The sequence below is a fragment of the Tinamus guttatus genome, unplaced genomic scaffold (assembly GCF_059628265.1).
Source record: "Tinamus guttatus ecotype Peru unplaced genomic scaffold, ASM5962826v1 Tinamus_guttatus_pri_ptg000223l, whole genome shotgun sequence".
Taxonomy (NCBI): Eukaryota; Metazoa; Chordata; class Aves; order Tinamiformes; family Tinamidae; genus Tinamus; species Tinamus guttatus.
The window spans coordinates 1,540,388-1,560,645 of NW_028288757.1; the positions used below are offsets into that span (position 1 = coordinate 1,540,388).

Here is a 20,258-nt window from a genome sequence, read left to right on the forward strand (position 1 = left end):
TCAGGCCATTTTCACTTATCACAGACAATAAAAACCAATAGTCCACACATAAAAAGCAATTCCTCATCACAAAAACCCTTGGGATTGATGACTTCCCTCCAAGACACCAAAACACTTTACAGTCAATCACACAGGCACTGTCTGCCCTAACAAGGGGAGCAGCTACAACCAGATCCGTTTTTATGCTAGGAAGTTCTGGCCAAGATACTGTCAGAGATTCCCCTCTTTAGTGGATACTAAAGTGCTTTTGTGGGGAACCTTCTGCTCAAAGAAGGGCGATTTTCTTATTTACTTCTCTTTTTGCCGTTCCTGAAAGTTCCAAAGCAATGAGATGTCCCAGAGAAAAACGCTGATTTCAAAGAAAATTATAAACATGTAAAGACTGTGAGGATGTTCTAGATGACCTAGGATTTAGGACAAGGATGGAAAGGCATCAGGCCTGCAAACTTGTCAATACTACCAAGAAACGACAACTGTTTGTGACTCCTTGGTCCTGCAGAGATACCCTAACTGGAAGTCACCTCTTCTGGGGAAGAGGGCACTTATTTCCCAGGTTAATTCTGTCCTGCAGACCAAGAACTTGGAAGTTCTTTTCAAGCTGTACTGTCTAGTAGGGTAGCAGAGCTGGGAGCCAAAAGTTCCCTTTCCACCCAGAATTATGTTTCTGGTACAGAAAGTTCTAGTTCTTGATAGCTCACTACTGTTGTCATCGATACATGTCAGTGCACAAATACTCCAAGTAGTGTTAGAGGTACAATTCTGGCTTTTGCAAAAACTCCCTGTTTACATCAGAGGAAATGATGGTTAAAGAGGGACTGTGGTTCTTGCCACATCATAATCAGCCATTGGAAAACAGGACTAAAATGGAAACTGACAAGGTGCTGACAAGGAATGGGAAAAGAAGCTTTTCCTTCATGTAGGAAAACTAAGTCACTGCTTACAAAAATTTATAGAAAGAGTCAGACACTGATTTGCCATCCAAGCTAAAGATTACAAGAAATTCTGTTACAGAAAAAAAGACAAAAATAGAACAAGGCTGGACTGCCATATGAGTAAACTGGGAGGTTCATGGCTCAGGCTTGTAAATGTAAACCCAAAATTTAACGAGCTATGAAATGTAACAATAATGTTCAAGAGTCATTACTAATAGCCCTGAATTGGCACTTCAGTCTGCAGACCAGACTCATTCGACGTCTGCACAGGTTTAGTACCAAAATATCTCTATAAAAAGCCTTCAACCAGTCTTAAAAGAAAGAAAAGTGTCAGAAGGTAGAAAACTAGAAATATGTACAGATTCTTTTCACTTAATTAAAATAAAAAAGCAGCTTCTGGAGCCAATGTTTCAGACTAGTGTAAGAACCTGCCCTGGGCGGCCTCAAGGTCCAGGCAGTGAGGACATGTGTCAAGGAGCAGCCCTGCATTTTGTGCTCCAGAGGGAGCTCAAAGGCATCGAAGACATGAGAAGCCTGGACTCCAGAGTGACACAAGAGAAGGATCACTGGTGGAATCACACAGCAGCACTATGACCCTTGCCAGGATGATCTCTTCCATTCAAGAGGTCAAGTTTTAACCAAGTGTGGGATCTTCTAGAGAGAAAAGAATAGAGGATGCGGGTGGAACACACACAACTTCTCATCTGGGGATGAGGCCCCCACGTATGGTTGTCTGTAGAAGATCCCACCGTGAAAATAAAGATAACTTGTGTAAGTAACTAGAACATTCTTCTATTCCACTTTTGAACAAGATGATAAAAAGAGTCTTACGCTGAATAACGCTGAAGAAGGTCAGAGGATGATGAGTTACAGAAGGAAGTGGGCTACTGGTCAGAACTGAAAAACACAGCAACCATATGGAGTCGGGTGCCCTTGGCAAGGCCAAGCGCAGCTCTGGGGGCATCTAGCAAGACAGAAGGTTATTTTGTTGCCTCTACAAAAAGACTCAGAATTTAGGTACAAAGGGTAGCTACGAAGTTTGTGTTTCACAGCACTTGCTTCAAGTACTTACTGAGCAGGGTGTTGAGAAACTGTGGCTGTCTCATTCCCATACATGTCATTGCAGCTGGCTGTATGTATAGCAGATGGAAGGCAGCTTCTGCAACTGGTTATTAAGAAAAGAAATGGTCTTTAACAATATAATTTACCCCAGCTGGGGGACTCAATGATTAACAGTACATAAGTGATCATATATACCTCAAGGAACTGAGTTTTAAAAAAATATTACAGTACCAATGATTTTTTTTATCTACAACTATACAGCATTTTCAAGCAGTATGGAAATTTAATGAAATAATTATGATTTATTAATTTACATAAAAATACTTTTTACAGTTAAAGAATAAATCTTAAATGGTAAAAAAAAAAAAAAAAAAAAAAGATTAAGAAGCTCCAGCTATTGAGAGTCATGGGAGTTTGTCTGCTCTTCAATAACTTGTTTTACTATTTCTGCCAGTTTTAGTCGATCCACTTTATCTGTGAATCCTCTACCTGAAAGGAAAAGCACAGGTTGTCAGCTGGTGCCGGGCACAATGAGGAAATCAATCATGGCTAGAATCATATACCGACTGAACACAAAATAATGAATGCCTCATATAGAAATTTAGGACATTTGCAAGGGCACCAAAATAACTTATGACCAAGTTCTATTGAGAAAGAAAAAAGCACACTTAAAAATCAAGGTAAGGGAAGAGACACGGGTAAGCCCTTGAGAACTTGGCTGATGCCAGCCGCCACCTTCTGCTCATCACCATCCTCTCCTGAGGCCGATGCAGCCCTGTGTGGTCAGGGAGCACCTGAGCGCACAGGCCATGTCGCCCCCAGGTCAGCTGGCCTGTTTTAGGGCTCCTCGCTCTCCAAACTGAGCAGAGGAGGTTTTGTGCTGACACGGGTGAGGCTGCTCGTACTATCTGCTGAAACAGCTTGGCTGCAAGGGCAGCAACCACCACTAGAATGGGAATAAAAAAACAGCCAGAAGAAACAGGCTCAGAACTGCTGGGGCAGTCTCTGAAATGATCATCTGTCCATGGTCTTAAGTTCCTAAATGACTTTGAAAACGCTATTCTGAATGTCAAACACAAATTTTCAAGAGGACTTTAAACCTCATTCACAGAACACCCACAAGGACAATACAGGGGCCTGAAAGTGTTAAAATTGACATCATTCTGGTACAAAGACCAGCAGCTCCTTTTATTTCCATCTAAGATGCTGCTTCCCCTCCTCAGCCAGCCTTAGCACTGCTCTCCAGGAGCCGGAGGCAGCTCCTTACCGTTCCAGCTGAAGCTCTGCAGAGTGTCCCGCAGCAACTTACACTCTCGATTATACTTCCAGGCTTCCTGCATTACTTCATTCAGCTTCTCATCCTCATTCTCTCCTATTTAGGGGAACACAGATAAACAAGAGGTTTGTGTCATTCTTGCTCTCCACAACACTCAGAGCTGCAGTAAACAGTACGTGCGGTTATTCCGCCTTGTCTCACGCAAGCTAGAAAACTGGTTTGAGAGCAAACACTCCTGCTTGAAAGTCATTTCAAGAGCTCTGCATGTGACTTAACACTAGTATCATGCATGCACCAAAATTACAGTCCTCAGATAAGAGTTTCCCCTTAGAGTTATAACAACAGAATATTTGTTTGTCATTTTTCACTACTAATACAGACTTATCTTGAGGCACAACAAAAAGTCAGTGCCATGAATGTTTAGGAATGTAACTTTCTTAAAAGTGGCAACCTTTACCAGCCTGCGGTAGAATGCACTGCGCTATCACATCTCTGAGCTTTTCCAGAGCCACGTTGGAATCATTACTTCCATTCTCGGGGTCATGGATATAAACACCGTCCTTTGGCTTAGTGCTGCAACAAAACAAGAACAAGGAAGACACAAAAACAATCTGAATGTAACTCCACTTCACTCGGAACTTAACTCCGTTGCTCAGTACGTAATGGAACCAGTAGAGCACACTCTTACACTGGCCGAAAAGCAAGCCAGATTTAGGATTAATTATTACAATGGCCTGCATTATGAGACCACTTGAAATAAAAAAGCAAATGTTTCTTTAAATTACTTCAAGCAATCCTAGAAGTTATCATAGTATTTTCCAGACAGGCAACTCAAGCAAAAGAGAGATTACGTGACCTTTTGAGTAAATGTCAGGATTAGAACAAAATCTTGGAAGTCTTTTTCCCAGTTCTCTCTACCTTACTCAACATATAATCCATCTTCTCATACCAGATCTGCTCCGCTCTTTACAGTGTATTAACAGCTCACTCCATTGCCCTTCTGCCTTTGCTGTGTCAGAAGACACAACATATTATGCAAGTATTACTCAGCTGACAACTATCCACATCGGCAGGAAACTAAGTGTGTAAACCAAACGGGAAGCTCGGGAGCATGGTTGCAAGGGAATAACCTGTAACAGGGCTTACAGTCATTCTGCAGCCATCACAGCTGCTGACATTTTGACCATTTTATTTCCATCTCTCAAAAACAGCTTTAGAGAGTTACCCCAGTAATTTCCTTTTGCGCAGGATTGGGTTGTTGACAGAGTGAAGGGGCTTGAGACTGACTTTGAGGTCTTGGATTCTCATGTTCGCAAGCTGCTCTGCATGTGCCTGTTGGATCCCCGCAACCATTGCCTGAAAAAGATGACAAGATTTAGAGAGAAATCCTTGGTTACATCTACTGCCATATTCTGTTCTCCCCTTGTCAACACACAGCTGCTGCTCTTTAACACCCATCTCCAAGCATCTTATCCGAGCCCAAATTGCAAATGAAACTGCTCTCATTTGCATACAAAAGTATTTGCAGGCTTTCACTGAAGCAGAAAGGGAGGTTTTTTTGTGCATAACACTCCATGAAAGGAAATACTCAGGGCCCCCTGGAGCTCCCCAGCTGCCCAGTGCAGCATTCTTGATAAAAATCAAACACTGTTTAGACCTTGTCCATCATCAGCTGGGCGGAGGGTAGGATGTTGTCTAGTGCCTCGGTGGAGTTGAGCCAGGGATGGTCCAGGACCCCTTCAATGGTCAGACGCTCCTCAGGTTTGACCTTCAGCAGCCTGGGTGAGGAATCAAGCAGTCCATAAAGAGCCCCGTGCTCAGAGCTTCCATGTAACGATCTGCTGCTCTGGATGGGACCAGAACACTTTGCAATCTATAAACATTAGAGAGGTCCACCAAAGAAACCACGACTCAGAGGTAAAATATTAAGCTGACTCCAAAGCAGGCTTTCCACGAGCCATTTTACCTCACTGACATTTCACCACCTCGTTTTACCTCTGGAAATTCACGTCTAGAGCTCATCTGCTAATAGCCCGTGCCCATACCCCAGACTCTGGCCATGGAGAAGTATGGCAAAGTCTCAAAGATGGAGGGGAGAGCTGCTTTCTGCATTAGCTGCTTTTGACATGCAATTGCTCTGCCAAAGGCTCCACTAATGGACAAATTAAGAGGCTACAGGACCTCAAAATAAAAAACCCCACTCTGTTCCGAGATCTCTGAAAAACCAGTGGAATTAGGTTTTGCTAGGAAAAAAATAAATTACTGGAAAAAGGTTTTGCAGATAAACCGCACATTTTCATGATAATTACAACCGTGATTAACTATCAAGAAGTAAAATTTCAGGTCGAATGCTAACAAGTGATTGCAAGAAATTGCACTAGAAACAAAATGACTTGATGACTTTGTCATAGAGTCTCTAAATCAGCTTCCTGACTGCACAGCAGAATTGTTCAATGTACTGAGAAAGTCAGAAAAAAAAATTACAAACTGTCAGGAGGACCATAAGGCAGCTCATAAGTTTCACTTGCAAGGCCATGCCACAAGCAGGTCTCCAATCCAGTTTTAATACAAGGCCCATGGTACATCCACTCCTTTTCTGTCCTTTTTCAGAGTCCTAATCTCTCTCTCAAGCATTCCAATTTGCCTGAGGTCAGAAATCAATCAGCTCAACATGCTTGAAAGGAAGCAGCCACTTGAATGCAGAATACAACCTCCACAAGCAAGACCTCACATGAACAGCAATCAACCTAAACAAGATCTAACCTTCTCCAAAGCTACAAAAAGCCCCAAAGAATTCCTGCATCATAAACCCAGACTCAGATTCACTGGCTGGAAAGGACAGAAGAGCGGGAGCAGGAGCCCTGGGAGAGTTATTAAGAGAATTACATGAAACCAAGTGAATCCAAGTAGCAACACCGTGTGAATAGAGTTTCATTTTAAAAGACAATGAAATATTTTGACTGAGAAGCTTCTGTACGGGAAGAGCTGACCTTGGCATAAATAGCAGCTTCACTACAACATAATCCACAGTTTATTTGGTGAAAGACTCTGGCTCGCTCTCCTGCACTGCTGTGAGCAGGTCCCCACACCCTTTCCAAAAAGGCTCTTTTAAGTCCTCAGAGGCTCTATAGAATCTCAAAGGACACAGTGACTGTTGAAAATTGTTTATCGGATTGATTTCTTTTTTCTATTTATGGTCCTTGTACGTGTAGCTTGTACTTCATGCTGAATATGACAAAAAAATCAGCTGCACATGCTGCAAGCAATTCCCTCACCTTTGGGAAACAGAGCCCTTTGGGAATTCACTTGAAAGGCCATTACCACAATTTTTTAGTTTAAGTAAAGAGCAATACAACATTTTCCACGGCTGACTCACTTTCGCACAATGTCTTTCGCCATTTCCGAGATCTGGCTCCACTCTTCCTCTGGAAACTCAAAGCTTCCCGTCATGATCTTTTTCCGCATGTCCTTTGGAATCGTCCGGCTGTGGTGCTTGGAGTAAAAGGGAGGGTATCCGCACAGCATCACGTAGATGATGACACCCAGGGACCAAAGGTCACAGCTCTGAAAAGAAGCAAATGGCCACGTTGGGGAAGGGTTTGCAGCGCTTACCTTCCTGGGGGAGACACTGAGATCAGCTCATATTGATCTTGAGTTGCACCCTTGGCTTTTACAAAACACATGGTGCTGCTGACAAAGAAACCCCTGGCCTTACCCCACACCTGTATGTTTTTGAGCAGGTTGTTTAAGCAAACCCCTGAAGGATCCACAGGTCAAATTTCTATTTAAGTATCTAAACTCTCACTGCTTCTCCGGTGATTACAGATAGTTTCTAATGAAATCAGTGAGATTTTAGGCATATAATAGGAATCAGATATCAACAGTCTTTGTGAATACGTTTTTGGGGCCCTCATTTTCAAGAGTCTAATCTGTAGTTAAAACCCCCTCTGACCACGATATCCATGTGCATATTTGATCCAGTACACCCACAGCTTAACATGGATAATCAAGAAGTCAGAGGTGCTTTTTTCTCCAGTTTACATGTTTGGGAAAGCTGTTGATCATGAAGGTGGATTATGGGCATTTCCAGGGAGAGTCCAAAACGCTGTGGACGGACAGAGCACCTAGGAGCTTGTTGGAGTCTATTTCAGGGAATTAGGCACATGCCAGACACTGCTTTGGCAGTGAGTCACACTTGGCAAGGGAGGATGAGGCTGCTTTCATTCAGCAGCATTTCCAGCTAGAGCAGCCACGGGCAAAAGCAGCTCAGAGTGAACTGGTCAATTCCTTAGGTGATTCTGTCCCATGTGAAAACAAAATTCACCGTATGACCTTGCAAACCTCAGATGAAGGCAGCTGAATAAGCCAAGGGGAAAACACGTTGGCTGCAGTGTTAACCTTGTCTGCATGTAAACCCCAGCTGACAGCAGAGGAGGATTCCTCTGAACCCATCTCTTATGGGGGCAATCCCAGCAAAAACCCTCTCCAAAATCTTGTTAATATCTGATGGTTCCATTAACAGCATTTGTAAATTCCTCCTTTAATTAGAGGATCGCTAATTAGGCTTGGATCAAGCAATCATTTGAATCATTTATTCGTTTCACCAGAAAACACAGAGACAGCAGCACCATTTGGCATATTTTCTTCTAAACTGCCTGAGAAAACTATCTGCAGAGATCAGAGGCTTCTGATTTACCAGTTCATGTCAATGGAGCAAAACTGGTCTGATCCTAACAAACTTAATGAGAGTCTAACCAGGTATACGCTGCATTTCTCCAACACCTTTACAGTAGCAGAATGAAATTTGCTTATGAGAAATACAATGCGAAAGTTATTACTTCCTTCTTGCTGAAAACACACGTGCATATATAATAGTAAAGGTACACATTTCCCTATGGTTTCTTGTAGATCCTGCTTCTTACTCAGCAGGAGGTATTTGGATAGTTAGATGCATCTCTAAACAATGAAACTAAAACAACTTTATTGCTCCTGGCTGCAAGCGTGTGATTTTAAGGCAATAAAAGCTTATTGCTTTAGGCATTAAGCTGTGTCTATAGACTACTTCTATGGCATATACACTGAGGGGACACGGGGAGTGGTAGTGAAGACACTTTATTTAAAATATGTTGGCGTGTGGACTCGTTCATAGCTTACCTTGTTATAAGTGTAAGGAGTTGGAGAGGTGGGGATAATACCAGACTTTTCTTTCTGATGCCGTCTCTGTGCCTCCAATACCTATTACCACAAGAAGGAAGAAAGAAGAATCCTAAGAAAATTGCAAAATACATCTAGGCACAACAGCAGGGTCTATACCAAAGGTGCTGATGCTCTACAATAAGGTACAATTATTCCAGCTACTGAAGACTCTGCCAAACTGAAACTGTTCTCTCTTCTTTCTGAGACACAAACATTTTACACAGAGGAAAAGTTTTGGCTACAATATTTAACTGCTTTGGATGAACTCTACTTTTGCCTGAATTAAAACAATTGCTCGCACTTGTTTTCTAGAAAAGCTCCGAGTGCTCCATGCTGAAGAATTAGAATTTAAAATGTGCTTGGAGGGTAACCCCAGCTCCAGATACGTCCCTTTTTATCCTTCCCAAGGAAACCTGCTCAAATCTGTAGCAAATTTCTACAAAAAAAAAAAAAAAAAAAACTGCTTAAATATACTCAGAGAATAAAAAACAAGAGTGTGGCAGTTCATTTGCTTTAAAAAACCTGCCTGCACTGCAGACTTCCATGGATTGAATGCCTCTGCATGGGTCAAACTTGCCTGCAGCTGCAAGGTCTGACGTCTGCAATTGCTCTTGCCGGTCATAAAAGGCTGCCAGAGTGCCCAGGACCACAATTAAACGGTGGTCTCTGTAATTTTCTTAAGCTTTCTTCAGGACTCGAACACAAAGAACAAAGGAAAGAGCAGGGAAAGCAGCACTACAGAAACCAGCCTGTCTGTCTGTAATTATAGATTATGTCTTAACGCAAACTGACAAGGGGGCCAGGTCAAGGTAAATGGGTGACCCCCTGGCAGTGCCCCCTTCGTGAGCAATTGCCTTCACAGAACCTCATTGTTTCAGCACAGTCCTGCTGAGGGTAATCTCATACGAGCCTGAGCTGGAAGGATTGGGAGGCAGGGACTTCTACAAACCAACCCGCTTAACACAGCCACACAGCAGCTCTCAAAATCCTGGAGGACTCTCACTGGAGAGAGTCAGGAGGCAGCAGCAGCAAGTGAACACTAGAAACACTAGGATTTTTGCCTTGCAAAAACCCTGATGTGATCAGTTGATCACAGTGGCACTTGATGTTGAAAGGCAGCTACCCTATGCTGTTCACTTACTCGAGACTCCTGCATCACAACCCCCTAAGAGTACAGCAAGCACTTTCCAAATGAGATGCTTTTGCAGGTACAGGCAATATGATCATTACTGCTCTAAAATCTAAAAGAGAAATTACTCTTTACCTGAGGTGCTACATAATACGGAGTGAACTGTGGTGTCATCAAGTCACCTTGGTCTATTTTGGCAAATCCAAAGTCACATAATTTAACAGGTGCATCCTAAAACAGAGAGGGGAGGTTTCATTAGGAAATCTCATTGCATCTGCTTTTCTGTTACATCCTTACTGCCCTCTCATTCACCTTGCCTTCACTTCACACTCCTCTTGTGTATTTACACCCTTGTCATTCCACAAAGCAGCTAGTGAGGTCAGAAATGACCTTTGCAACAACGGTTTTGCTCTCCTGGGTGCTGTGGTTCAAAACAGCCCCTGTTGCAGCTTTGGAAAGCTCTAAATGCACTGAAGGGAGGTCACTGCATATGCAGGGTGGTTATGAGCAAGGGAAGAAAGAAGCAGGCCACAAGTTATGGATATTAGGTCAAATCACCTATACTGCCTGCTTAACACACGCTGATGACACGTGGGTCAGAAGTGGGGCAGGGAGGGGTCTCTCCTCTGCAAAGCAGGATTCCATGTGCAGATGGAGAACCTGGCCCACATTCAGCATCTGTGGCATGGACGTGCTCTACTCCAAGCAGATCAGAGTATAGAGAAGTCCAAAGGTCATTTATTTTTGTCACCAAAACATTGCGCTGGTGCCACTCGACATTTTTCAGCTATTCTGAATATCAAAGAGCTACGTTACAGAATTCAGTAACAAGCAGAATTTACCAAGTCTTCACCTTACCAGAGAGTTATCCTTGAAGAGAAGGTTCTCAGGCTTGAGGTCTCTATGTGCAATGTTTAGTGAGTGGCAATGCTGCAAAGCCAAAGCTATCTGAAAAAGGGCACAATAAATCAACTACAATTGTAGAACTCCTCCTTTCACCTGGACAGTTATTTTAGCTTTAAAAAGGACACTGACAACATAGCTTAAGTCCCAAACATTTTCGTTCCACTTGGATACGATCCTGAGTTAAGACATCCCTGGCTATACTGAGCAACAGGGCAGCAAAGCGTGAACACTGGGAACTGGAACTGACCCAACTATTGAGCTGCATTTCACTCAGAGCAAACAGAAAAGTTGTATTATGCTTCCCAATCACTTTAGTTTGACTAACTCAGGACATTGCAAGCCCCTGGAGTTACACCGATCACGACGGTTCCTTTTATAGGCTGCACCAGGTCTGCAAGGTCACTAAACTTACTTGCCCCATTCCCAGAAATCGCATTCTGTTCAACAGTCAACAATGAGTTCTTGCTTCAAGACTTTGGTAAATACGTTAACGCATTTGTTACTTGCTTAAGAGTCAACATTCAGGCAGCTTTATTCGTTAATTCTTCAAGGGACTGCCTGCAATTTACTCATTTTGTGTGATACTGCACAGAAATGTATTACCTGCTTTACTTTTCCCCAAAGACAGCGTCTTACACTGCTGTCATTTGAAAACCTGAAATCTTGTCATCAAAGCTCTACAGGCTGCACTTTCGCAAATGCAAACCATTTACAGAAAACAGAAGCATAAATACTTAAACAGCACTACTGAAACAAAAGATGAAGCCACATTAGCCTTTTTGGGAAGTGCTCCGATTGGCTTGCACCAAATAAGGAGGGTGAAGCACCGAGACCTTAAAAGACTACAGATGATCCTGATGAGAGATCTTCAGCATTAACTTAGCTCAGAAACCAGCACAAACCCATTCTCAGAAAACACCAGAGAGCTTTGAGTCAAAGCTTTAGCTGGGACTGGGGACATTAAAGCAAAGAGGTACTTGGGACACGGATACAGCTTGCAAGCCATACGCAAGGTCGGAATTCAATTGAAATTCTTGTCTTTGGCTTTTATTTCTATTTTTTGGTGACACATTAATCCTGGAGATCCCCTTGCAAAACCAAACCACCCAAAAGGCCATGAAAAGAAACCATCAAGAATAATCCTGCTCCTCTCTCAAATTTATTTGCTGGCTGAAGCCCAAAAGGTAGCTGCACAATTAGCACTTCATTAGAAACAAGTCAAAGCATGAGGCAGAAAATTAAGGTGAAATGATTTGGCCCTCATTTTGCTTGGGACCAAACATCATCTCCCTTGCACAGAAGGAACAATCCGGATAGTGATATATTCTTAAACACTCATGTCAATTTATGGACTATCCCGTCTCATGTTTTCGTTCCTGTTTGCTGCAGTGATCACTGGTGTGGGAGCAGGACGGCTGCTGCCTGGCGCTTCTGCTGAGTCTCTCACCCACAGTTTATGCATCTCCTGTTTGCAACGTCACTACAACCTCCACGAGGAGCAAACGAGGGTGACTCTGGCTCTCAGCTTCATGCCATGGTGCCCTCTGCCTCGAAATTCCTCCCGGGAGCCTGCGGGTGCTCCCGTGCAGCTGCCCAGCACAGGCATCACGACACGCAGCCGTGCTGCCTTTCCCAAACCCTCCCAGCAGCGTGAGCTTGTCCCGGGCTCCACACCTCATCCAGGAGCCGGGAAGTGGAAGGCAGCACATCCACCCCACAGCCAAGAAGTGACGCTGGGGATCCCTGCGTCAAATCCCATGGAGCCCCTTCAGCTCCGTCACCCTGCCTATTCCAGCAGGGGAGAAGCCACGGGCAGTGGATGCACTGCTAGGAAGAGAGTCTGATGGACACCAAAATCTCTAGTAATGAATACCAGTGAGGTATTAAAACACAACATTTAAGAGTGAGCTCTAGGTGCCTAGAAAGAAAGGGAGGGAGAAACGACACCAGAACAAACAGCACAGAAAATATGAACTATGCTGGGACATCGTTTTTTGGGTCTTCCATGAGAGGCAGAACTTGCACAAAATAAGATACAGAACCCAGGCTGAGAAGCACCGTCTCGAGACACATGAGCATTATCAAGAGCTTCCTCACTCCAGAGGAAAGAGAAACTCTGTCTGCCCCATGGCCAAGAGCCGCTCTCAGACAGGAGCCACGAGTGCCCCGGTGAGAGCGGAGGGACTGAAGGACCAAACACTGAGAACAGAGGTGAGGAAACAGCAGAAAAACTGGGGAAGAAGAGAGCTCGCTGGGGTCGAGTGCTCTGCAGACCCCAGCAGGAAAACCACAGCCCACAAGGTCAGACCCCAGCGCCCCAGCCCACACCTTCCAATTCTTTGTTTCTATCAAAGCTTTGGCATTGTCAGGTTATAACAAAGCAGGCAATGATCATCAGATCAGAACTGAGGATTATTTTAGCTTCCTTTTTCCCCTCCCCCCACCCCATAAAATTGTTAAATACTTTAGCCATTATCATTCATGGATTTGCTTATACATGGGAATTAACTTGCCTGCTTTGTTACTTGGCTTGCTTGCTTCTCAGTAAAGTGCCGGTGCTGGCTGATTCTGTGAAATAGCTCTCCCCCTTCCATCATCTCCATTACAATTAGAAGCCGTGCCCTGTTTAAAAGCATTTCGTTACATTAAAAATAATCAAAGAATAACAGAATTGCTAAGCTAATAATGCATACTTCATATCTATCGATACAGGCCAAAAGAGAGAAAAATAGTTGCTTCTTCTACAGTTGTTCTAGCCACTTTGCCTCAATAATTTTGCCTTTAATTGTGTAAGCTGCAGGATTTTCCGCCTCCCAGCACAATCTGACACATGATTCCAGCCAGGAAGGTTGTTTGCTCTTCAAGCTGGGCTCCCACTTCCAGCAGGAATACAGACCATGGACACGTCTTCACGGATGGATTCAGCCAGATACCTGCAAGCTCCTCACGGACAAGCCAGCTCGAGCCCAGGAGCCGCTCAGACACCTCAACATGTAATTGCACCCTCAGAGAGGGTGCAGACCAGCAGCAAGCAGGCTAAAACCCTTCCAAACGTGAGCTGCTTTACAGCACAACACATACCTGCCTGCACCCATCCTTCCAGACGTGCCCATGTGCTCAGCTGCCTTCCTCAACTAGAGACACTCGTGGCAATCGCAGCAGGAGGTGGAGAGCTGCCTTTAATGCTTTTGCATCAGGATTCTCCATGGCACCTCCTGGCTTCACTAAAAGTTTTACTGCCAACGTCCTGAAGTGTTGAGAGCAGGACCGAGGGGCTCTCCACAAAATGACCTCTAATTCTCAGCACACAGGAAAATCAGATACCTCAGAGGCTAACAGAGGTCTCAGTTCTTTAATTCATCTAATTAGAAGACAACATTTGATCATATTACAATATGCAAAATAATTGGTCTGGCTCTTGTTTGGCTGTATTCATTTTAGCCAAGGCAGTGTGTTGACATTACAGGATAGCAGCTTTAGAAGCTGTTCTTGCCTTCTCCCCTCCCATCTCCCTTTTTAATTAATACTGGCAATCTAAGTCACCACCATTGCGAAAAGGGACCTCACTTATTCTGGGTAGCAATGAAAGCTCCAGCTCTAATTCTGCTTTAGTGGTGCTTTGAAAGGAGAAAGATGCTCAAATATTACAAAAAAAAATCAACTCAGGCTATTAAAGCAATATTTAAGCAGAACAGAAGTTATTTTGTCCTCTCAGACAATGCCAGTATCCCAAATTATTGCTCTTTTCCATGAAAACCCTCGGAAATGAAGTGCTCAAAACAAATACCAAAGGAAGCAAATTCATTTCACTATGCAGAGGTCTGGGCAAGCATTGCTTAGTTTGAAGTATAGATGCCATGTCTGAAACTCTCAAATACCCATTTGCTTTGGTCACACTGTGATTAAAAAAATAATAATAAAAAAAAGCAAACTCCACTATACCTTGGCCTAAACATGGAAAGCAAGCTGTGGGGATGAATCACCCTATGCAATCTTACCTTGGGCTGGATTCATGTGGGAACTGCACACTGTTAGCATAAACTTCAATAATTTGAACAATATTTGGATGTGTTGCACACATCATGTGCAGACGTACCTTAAAGAGAAGGGAAGAAACGTTACTGTACACAGCGCTGAGCGCCTGCCCCGCTCTGCTGCCCCTGTGCCCCCAGACCCCAGCACGCAGGAGCCCGGGCGCTGCTCGCTGAGTCACACGTTAAAACAGACTCCAATTATTTTAAAAAACCCGATGCCTGAAAGCATTTACGTGAGTAACCAACAGCCGTTACGTCACTCGGCCTGCAAAGGCATAAAGATCATCCCTCGCCAACCTGTTTGCTACAGATCGTGGAATCAAACCCAGTAGGGTTCCAGAAAACACCCAATCTTCAGGGTTTTTTGTTGTTGTTAAAAATCTAAAGCTAGAATTTGTACTGAAGTGGCAATAAGATATCTTTTAAACTGGTGCATGTCTGGAAAACTATGAATAAAAGCTGAAGTTCCATAGCCCATTTCCTTCCACGGCCAGATGGATTAGTTGCTCACAATAAGTAAAAAAACTCATCTCCTCTTCAGGCTTTTTGAAACAGGAACCTAAGGAATTTCACTCTGTTTAAAGCCACCTGCACTGGTATACAGAGATTTTCTTCCCTGAGAATTTTAAATGCAAATTCACTCAGTAACAGGAAATGGAAGTTGCCTAAACCTTGGAAACAATGAATATTTCTCTTGCTTTACGGCAGCTCTGACAACTGCATACCATTTTAAACAGATTGAGTTTAGGAAGCGAGGTTACGCTGGCGTGCACCAGCCACGGTGACACGTCACACGCGGTGTCACAGCGCTCATCTAGTTTCTCATACAGACCCCTGTAACTGAAGCATCCGCAGCAATTCCTACAGCAATGGCATACGAAAGTGACACGGGCACGAACAAAATTAGTTCTAAACAATTCAGGGTCCGTTCCGCAGGGTGCAGGGAGAACTCCAGGCTCAAACACAGCTCTATAAATCACACTTCCACGTACCCCGCAGCCCCCTTCAGCACATGCACGGTGAAAAGGGCCCTCATCTCCTTCCACCCTCCACCTCGAGCAGCAAATCTCGGATCAAATGCAAGGAATCTTGCATGGTGGGATTTGCATAGCAAAGTTTTAAAGCTTTACACCCCCCTGAAACCAGGGCAGACTTTGCAGCGTGTCGGCAGGCAGACAGTGCGAGCAGGAACCGTACCTCATTTCTAGCTTTTGGACGATCGAGAAGAATTTTCAGTGCAAAGCGTTCTTGAGAGGATTTTTTCACGCAGACTCTGGTATTACAGCAATAAAATCATTCAGTCAGCAGGAATGTTACAGAGACATCAGGCACTCGCCTTCCCATTCCGCGGGAGCGCCCCGGCACGACACCCAGCCCCGCAAAACTCGAGCGTCACCGTCTTCTACAACAAATACACACAGAAACCCCTCACACAAGACTACATGTCCAGCCACGCAGCAAGAGCACCTCAGGGCACGGGGTAACTGCTGCACACGTTCGATTTAGGAGACACTTGTGAAGAAAAAGCCCGAATCGCTCAGTGGGAGCCTGGACATCTCCGCTGGAGATCAGAGCCCGGCGTGCAACGCACAAAGCGCTGCCTAATGGAAACCCTCGGGCTGACGAGGCCGCGGCCGCGCGCGTTTTCTTCTCTCTTTCCCCCATTTAACACTAACAATTGAGCTGCGTCACAGGGACGGGCCCACCTAGTAACGGGCAGCAGGAGAGACAAGAACAAAGGGACGTTTTCATAGAGATCGGGACAACACGGCAGCGGAAAATGGATGTGGAGAAACCAAGTGCCTGGACAGGAAGATAAATGGTGGCGAGAGACCATGACCCTGCCAAGAGCAGAGGGGCACCGGCTGCAGCTTTGCAGAGCTCGTGCACAGGCTCCTGCTCCCAGAAGGGAGACGGTCCCCGAAAGGGGAGCCCACGCTTTGCTCTGCAGAAAGCGCCCGGTTCCTGCAACGGGCAGGAATCGGGGACAAGCAGGTCTGGCATCAGACGCAGCGCTCGTGGCACTATCTGCTTTGGCCTCACATGATGATCTGAAAAAAAATAGCCGGTAAAAATAGCTAAATGGCACCCAGGGCTGACGCCTGGGCGAGGACACCGGAGATGGGAGCAGCGACCTTTGCTCCGGGCCGCCCGCAGCATCAAAAGGACAAAGGTGCTCGAGCAGCCTTCCCTGCTGCCATCTTTTCCCAGCCCATTCCCGTTGCTGCTTTGCTTGGGAATACAACAGCGAGACGGGATAGAGCAGAGAGGAGAATTTTTATTTCAAGCACGCCCAGGAGAAGGCAATACCGTCCTTGCACATCAGCTACCAAGCACACAGAGTATGGAGACATTTCTTTATTTATTTTTAATAAAAAGGGTTTTCAAGATATCGCATCCTTCTGTTATCAGCACGCTTAAACATACTCGCATCTCCCCAGGTAACCAAACAGGCTGAGATTAGACAAATCCACAGTGTGTTCTCTTACCTAACAGGACCACTGATCCCAGCTCCCAGCTTCTGAGTCCAGTTAATGTTGTACTCCTCTAAAATGGAGGTTTCCTGGTCAAGAAGGAGCAGGGGGAGGAGAAAAGAGATTAAAAAAAGGAATTACTAAATCCCTTCAAAAAACCCCAACTCAGCAGACCTGAACTGTAAGACACCAGCACAGAGAAAGTCTGTTTGGAGGTTTTGCCTCACCTAGGAAAATCACACATAAATACATCTGTTCACTTAACAACAGAAGTGCTCGTATAAAGCGACTGCTGTGCAGCTGTAGTATCTGCTCACCTTGGTATTTTGGAACAGGATTATTGAGCACAGAAAACAGGAGCTGGGGCTTTTAATAGAGAAAGCTCATCCAGGAAACGTTCCCTCTTGACTCCAAAATCCAGCTTTCCTGAATACAAACAATCAACTGCAGCTGGCTAGAAGGACCCCTGTTTCAGCACTATTATTCACTTTCTGATCACAAAATACAACTGACAAAATCACTTTGCTTCTTTTCTTAAGAGTTTCCAAACCCCTGGAATCATTATGCTGTAAACTCAATGCATGACTAGTCTTAGCTTGTCTGATAGTGAAGGGCTCTCATGTTTATAATCCCTGTGTCCCCGTCAAACTTTACTTCGATCAGCTCCTCCCGTGCATTAGTCTCCGATCAAAACCTGCTACGTTTTGGGATTTGCTCATGACACGAACTACCAGAAATTCATGATGTAACAAAGCAAGAAAGCAGATATTTCAGGCAAGATTTGCATGAATAAGAGAAGTTTTTGTGCAAGTGACAGCCACAGTTACAAAATGCATTATAAAAGTGACTAGTATAAAAGGTCCTAAAATAAAGAATTAATTATGATATGATTGGAAATCTTAGGACAACAGTCCAGGATCAGTGGGCATGTAGCCTCTTATTTTCAAGTAGAAACCTCCAGGAAATTTTGTCTCTTACAAAGTTAATTAACGCAAATTTCACTGAGCCTTGAGAAGTGTAGCTGGGAAGAGCTAATCCATTTTTTCCCCACTATTCAGATACAGAGCATTGAAATCATCACAGATGGAAAAAAAAAAGGGCAAAACAAATAAAAAAAGCCCATCCATTATTAAGATGACGAAAAAAAGGGTTCTGGGATGTGCAGTGTTTCTCAGCACATGCTTTTGGGATCACACTCACTGTCTGTGGTTTGAAGAAAAGTCAAACCACTGAATTCAAGAAACAAATGCCAAAGCAGCCTCCAACTGCATCTTGATTAAATGAAAACAGTTTATTTTTAAAAAAGGCAGCTTCGAAGTCTGTTGCTCTTGCTTCAAAAATGAAGAGGAGCCTGTGAGCCTGCCCCAAAACTTACCCAATCTTTTCAACTACACGAGGAGGCCTAAAAGAGCTCCTGCCTCTACATACAAGCCTGGGCTCGACCAAACAGAGCCACCTCTGCTACAACAGGGACCGTTTTCCCCATTTTGGCTGAGCAAGGAGAAGCCGACCAGGAACTGGCAAGTTTGGGATCTATGAATCAGAAGAGAAAATGAGATCTGGTATTTCTCAACACCTGAAGGGTAAGGTCAGCAGCTACAAATAGTAAAGCCATTATTTATTTTATTTATTCCTGAAACAGATTCTGCTCAGCTTTTAATAAGCAAAAATAATGTTTTTTTTTCTTTTTTTTCCAATGGAAAAAAGTACAACAAAGTATTTCCCAGTGGAAAAAGCATGACATAAAAAGCACTTCAAGAATAATAATGCATGTTCAAAGCTGATTAAAAGCGTACAGACTATGTGGACAAATGCCACATATTCAACAGGTATCTGGCTCCGCTGCGGAACTGTTGGCCTTTCAGCTTCACCAACAGTGCCCAAAGCCCCAAGTCGCAGGGTTTAAACCCGCACACTCGGATGACAACAACCAAACCTGAGCAATACGTGAATACCAGCGGCACAGAGGGCTCTGCGTGACACCCAGATGTGCTAAATGACACCTCCGCTTTGGACGGCGCTGGTAAGCCAAGACGGTCACCCCGAATCTGCAAGGGGCAGGGCAGCTAGAAACCCCCCTGTTGGTTTTAAAACCAAGAGCTGTGCCACAAACCCCGACCTTTACAGGCAACATCGCTGAAATCCGCAACAAAGCGCTCCCAGGGAAGGCTCCCGGCCGGGCGCTCCTCCTGCGCCGCGCCAAGGTGCGGAAGGAAGGGCCGGGAGCCGCCGCGGTACCGACCCGGCACGGCCCGAACGCGGCCCCCGGGCGGGCGGCCACCCCGGGAGCGGGACCCAGTGCAACCCAGAGCTCAGCAACACAGGAGCGAGCTGCAGCGCGGCCTTCCCGCCCCGGGAGCCACGGAAGGCCAAACCCCGCGGGGAAGACAACGGAATTGAGGGAAAAAAAGAAAGGGCCAGATTCCTTTTCTTGTTGTTGGTGTTGTTTTGTCTTTTTTCCCCCCTCAATCTATGCTCTTCTGGCAATCATTTGTCCTGCTCTATTTTTACTACGACAACCAGAACCTGCGGCCGGGAACGCTTTGTGCAAGGCAAAAACCGAAACAACGAAACACAACGACCCCCACGACAACCACCCCCCTCGCCCGTCCCCAACGCGCGGCTTCGCTGCCCACCCCGCTCCCCGCTTTCCCGGGAAGCTCCCGCCGCCCCCCGGGCCGGAGGGGCGCGGAGCAGCCGCGGCGGCTCCGCGGGTCCCCCCCGCAGCGCCGGGGCGCGGAGCGGCGCGCGGCGCCCGCGCTACCTTGACCGTCCTGTCCATGTCGCGCTGCTCCGACATGGCCCGCGGTGGCGGCCGCGCGGGGCGGGGCGCGGCGGCGGGGCCGGCGGGGCGCGCTAGGCAACGGGCCGGCCCGGGGGAGGCTTCGCGCCGCCGCCGCAGCCCCGCATCGCCCGCCAGGCCGCGCGCGGGAGCCGCCGCCGCTCAGCGCGGGAGCCGCCGCCGCGGAGCCGCCGCTCGCCGCACGGGCATCGCCGCCACCCCGCGCGGGGCAGCCCCGCCGGCCGCCGCGCGCCGCCCGCTCGCCGCCGCCGTCGCCGCGCGCCGCTCCCGGGGGCGGCCCGGGGCCGCCGCTGCCCCCGCGCTCCCGCCGCGGGATTTGGGAAGCCGCCGCCGCGGCGGGCGCGGCGCTTACAGGCGCGCGCCGAAGCGCCTAAGGGCGCCACGCGGGCGCCAAGGCCCCCTGCGGGGCCTTCCTGGCACGGGCGCTTCCTGGTGACGTCAGGAGC

At 46.0% G+C, this 20,258-nt stretch overlaps 1 protein-coding gene across 4 annotated transcripts; it reads right to left on the reverse strand.

The window, feature by feature from the left end:
* Positions 1-530: 530 nt before the first annotated feature.
* MAPKAPK5 (MAPK activated protein kinase 5) lies at positions 531-19,859 on the reverse strand. Of its 4 annotated transcripts, none has more exons than XM_088525086.1 (14): positions 19,774-19,859; positions 17,025-17,098; positions 15,733-15,808; positions 14,500-14,597; positions 13,015-13,123; positions 10,454-10,543; positions 9,731-9,826; positions 8,425-8,505; positions 6,647-6,834; positions 4,928-5,048; positions 4,496-4,626; positions 3,728-3,843; positions 3,262-3,366; positions 531-2,483 (listed from the first exon to the last, which is right to left on the reverse strand). In XM_088525086.1, exons 1-14 carry the CDS (start codon positions 19,807-19,809, stop codon positions 2,389-2,391), a joined length of 1,416 nt encoding a protein of 471 aa, XP_088381212.1. In that variant the 5' UTR covers positions 19,810-19,859; the 3' UTR covers positions 531-2,388. The 4 variants fall into 4 exon arrangements, with proteins under 4 accessions (XP_088381212.1, XP_088381211.1, XP_088381215.1 ...); XM_088525085.1 differs by having other exon boundaries at positions 3,722-3,843; XM_088525089.1 differs by lacking the exons at positions 13,015-13,123; positions 14,500-14,597.
* Between the last annotated feature and the right edge of the window lie 399 nt (positions 19,860-20,258).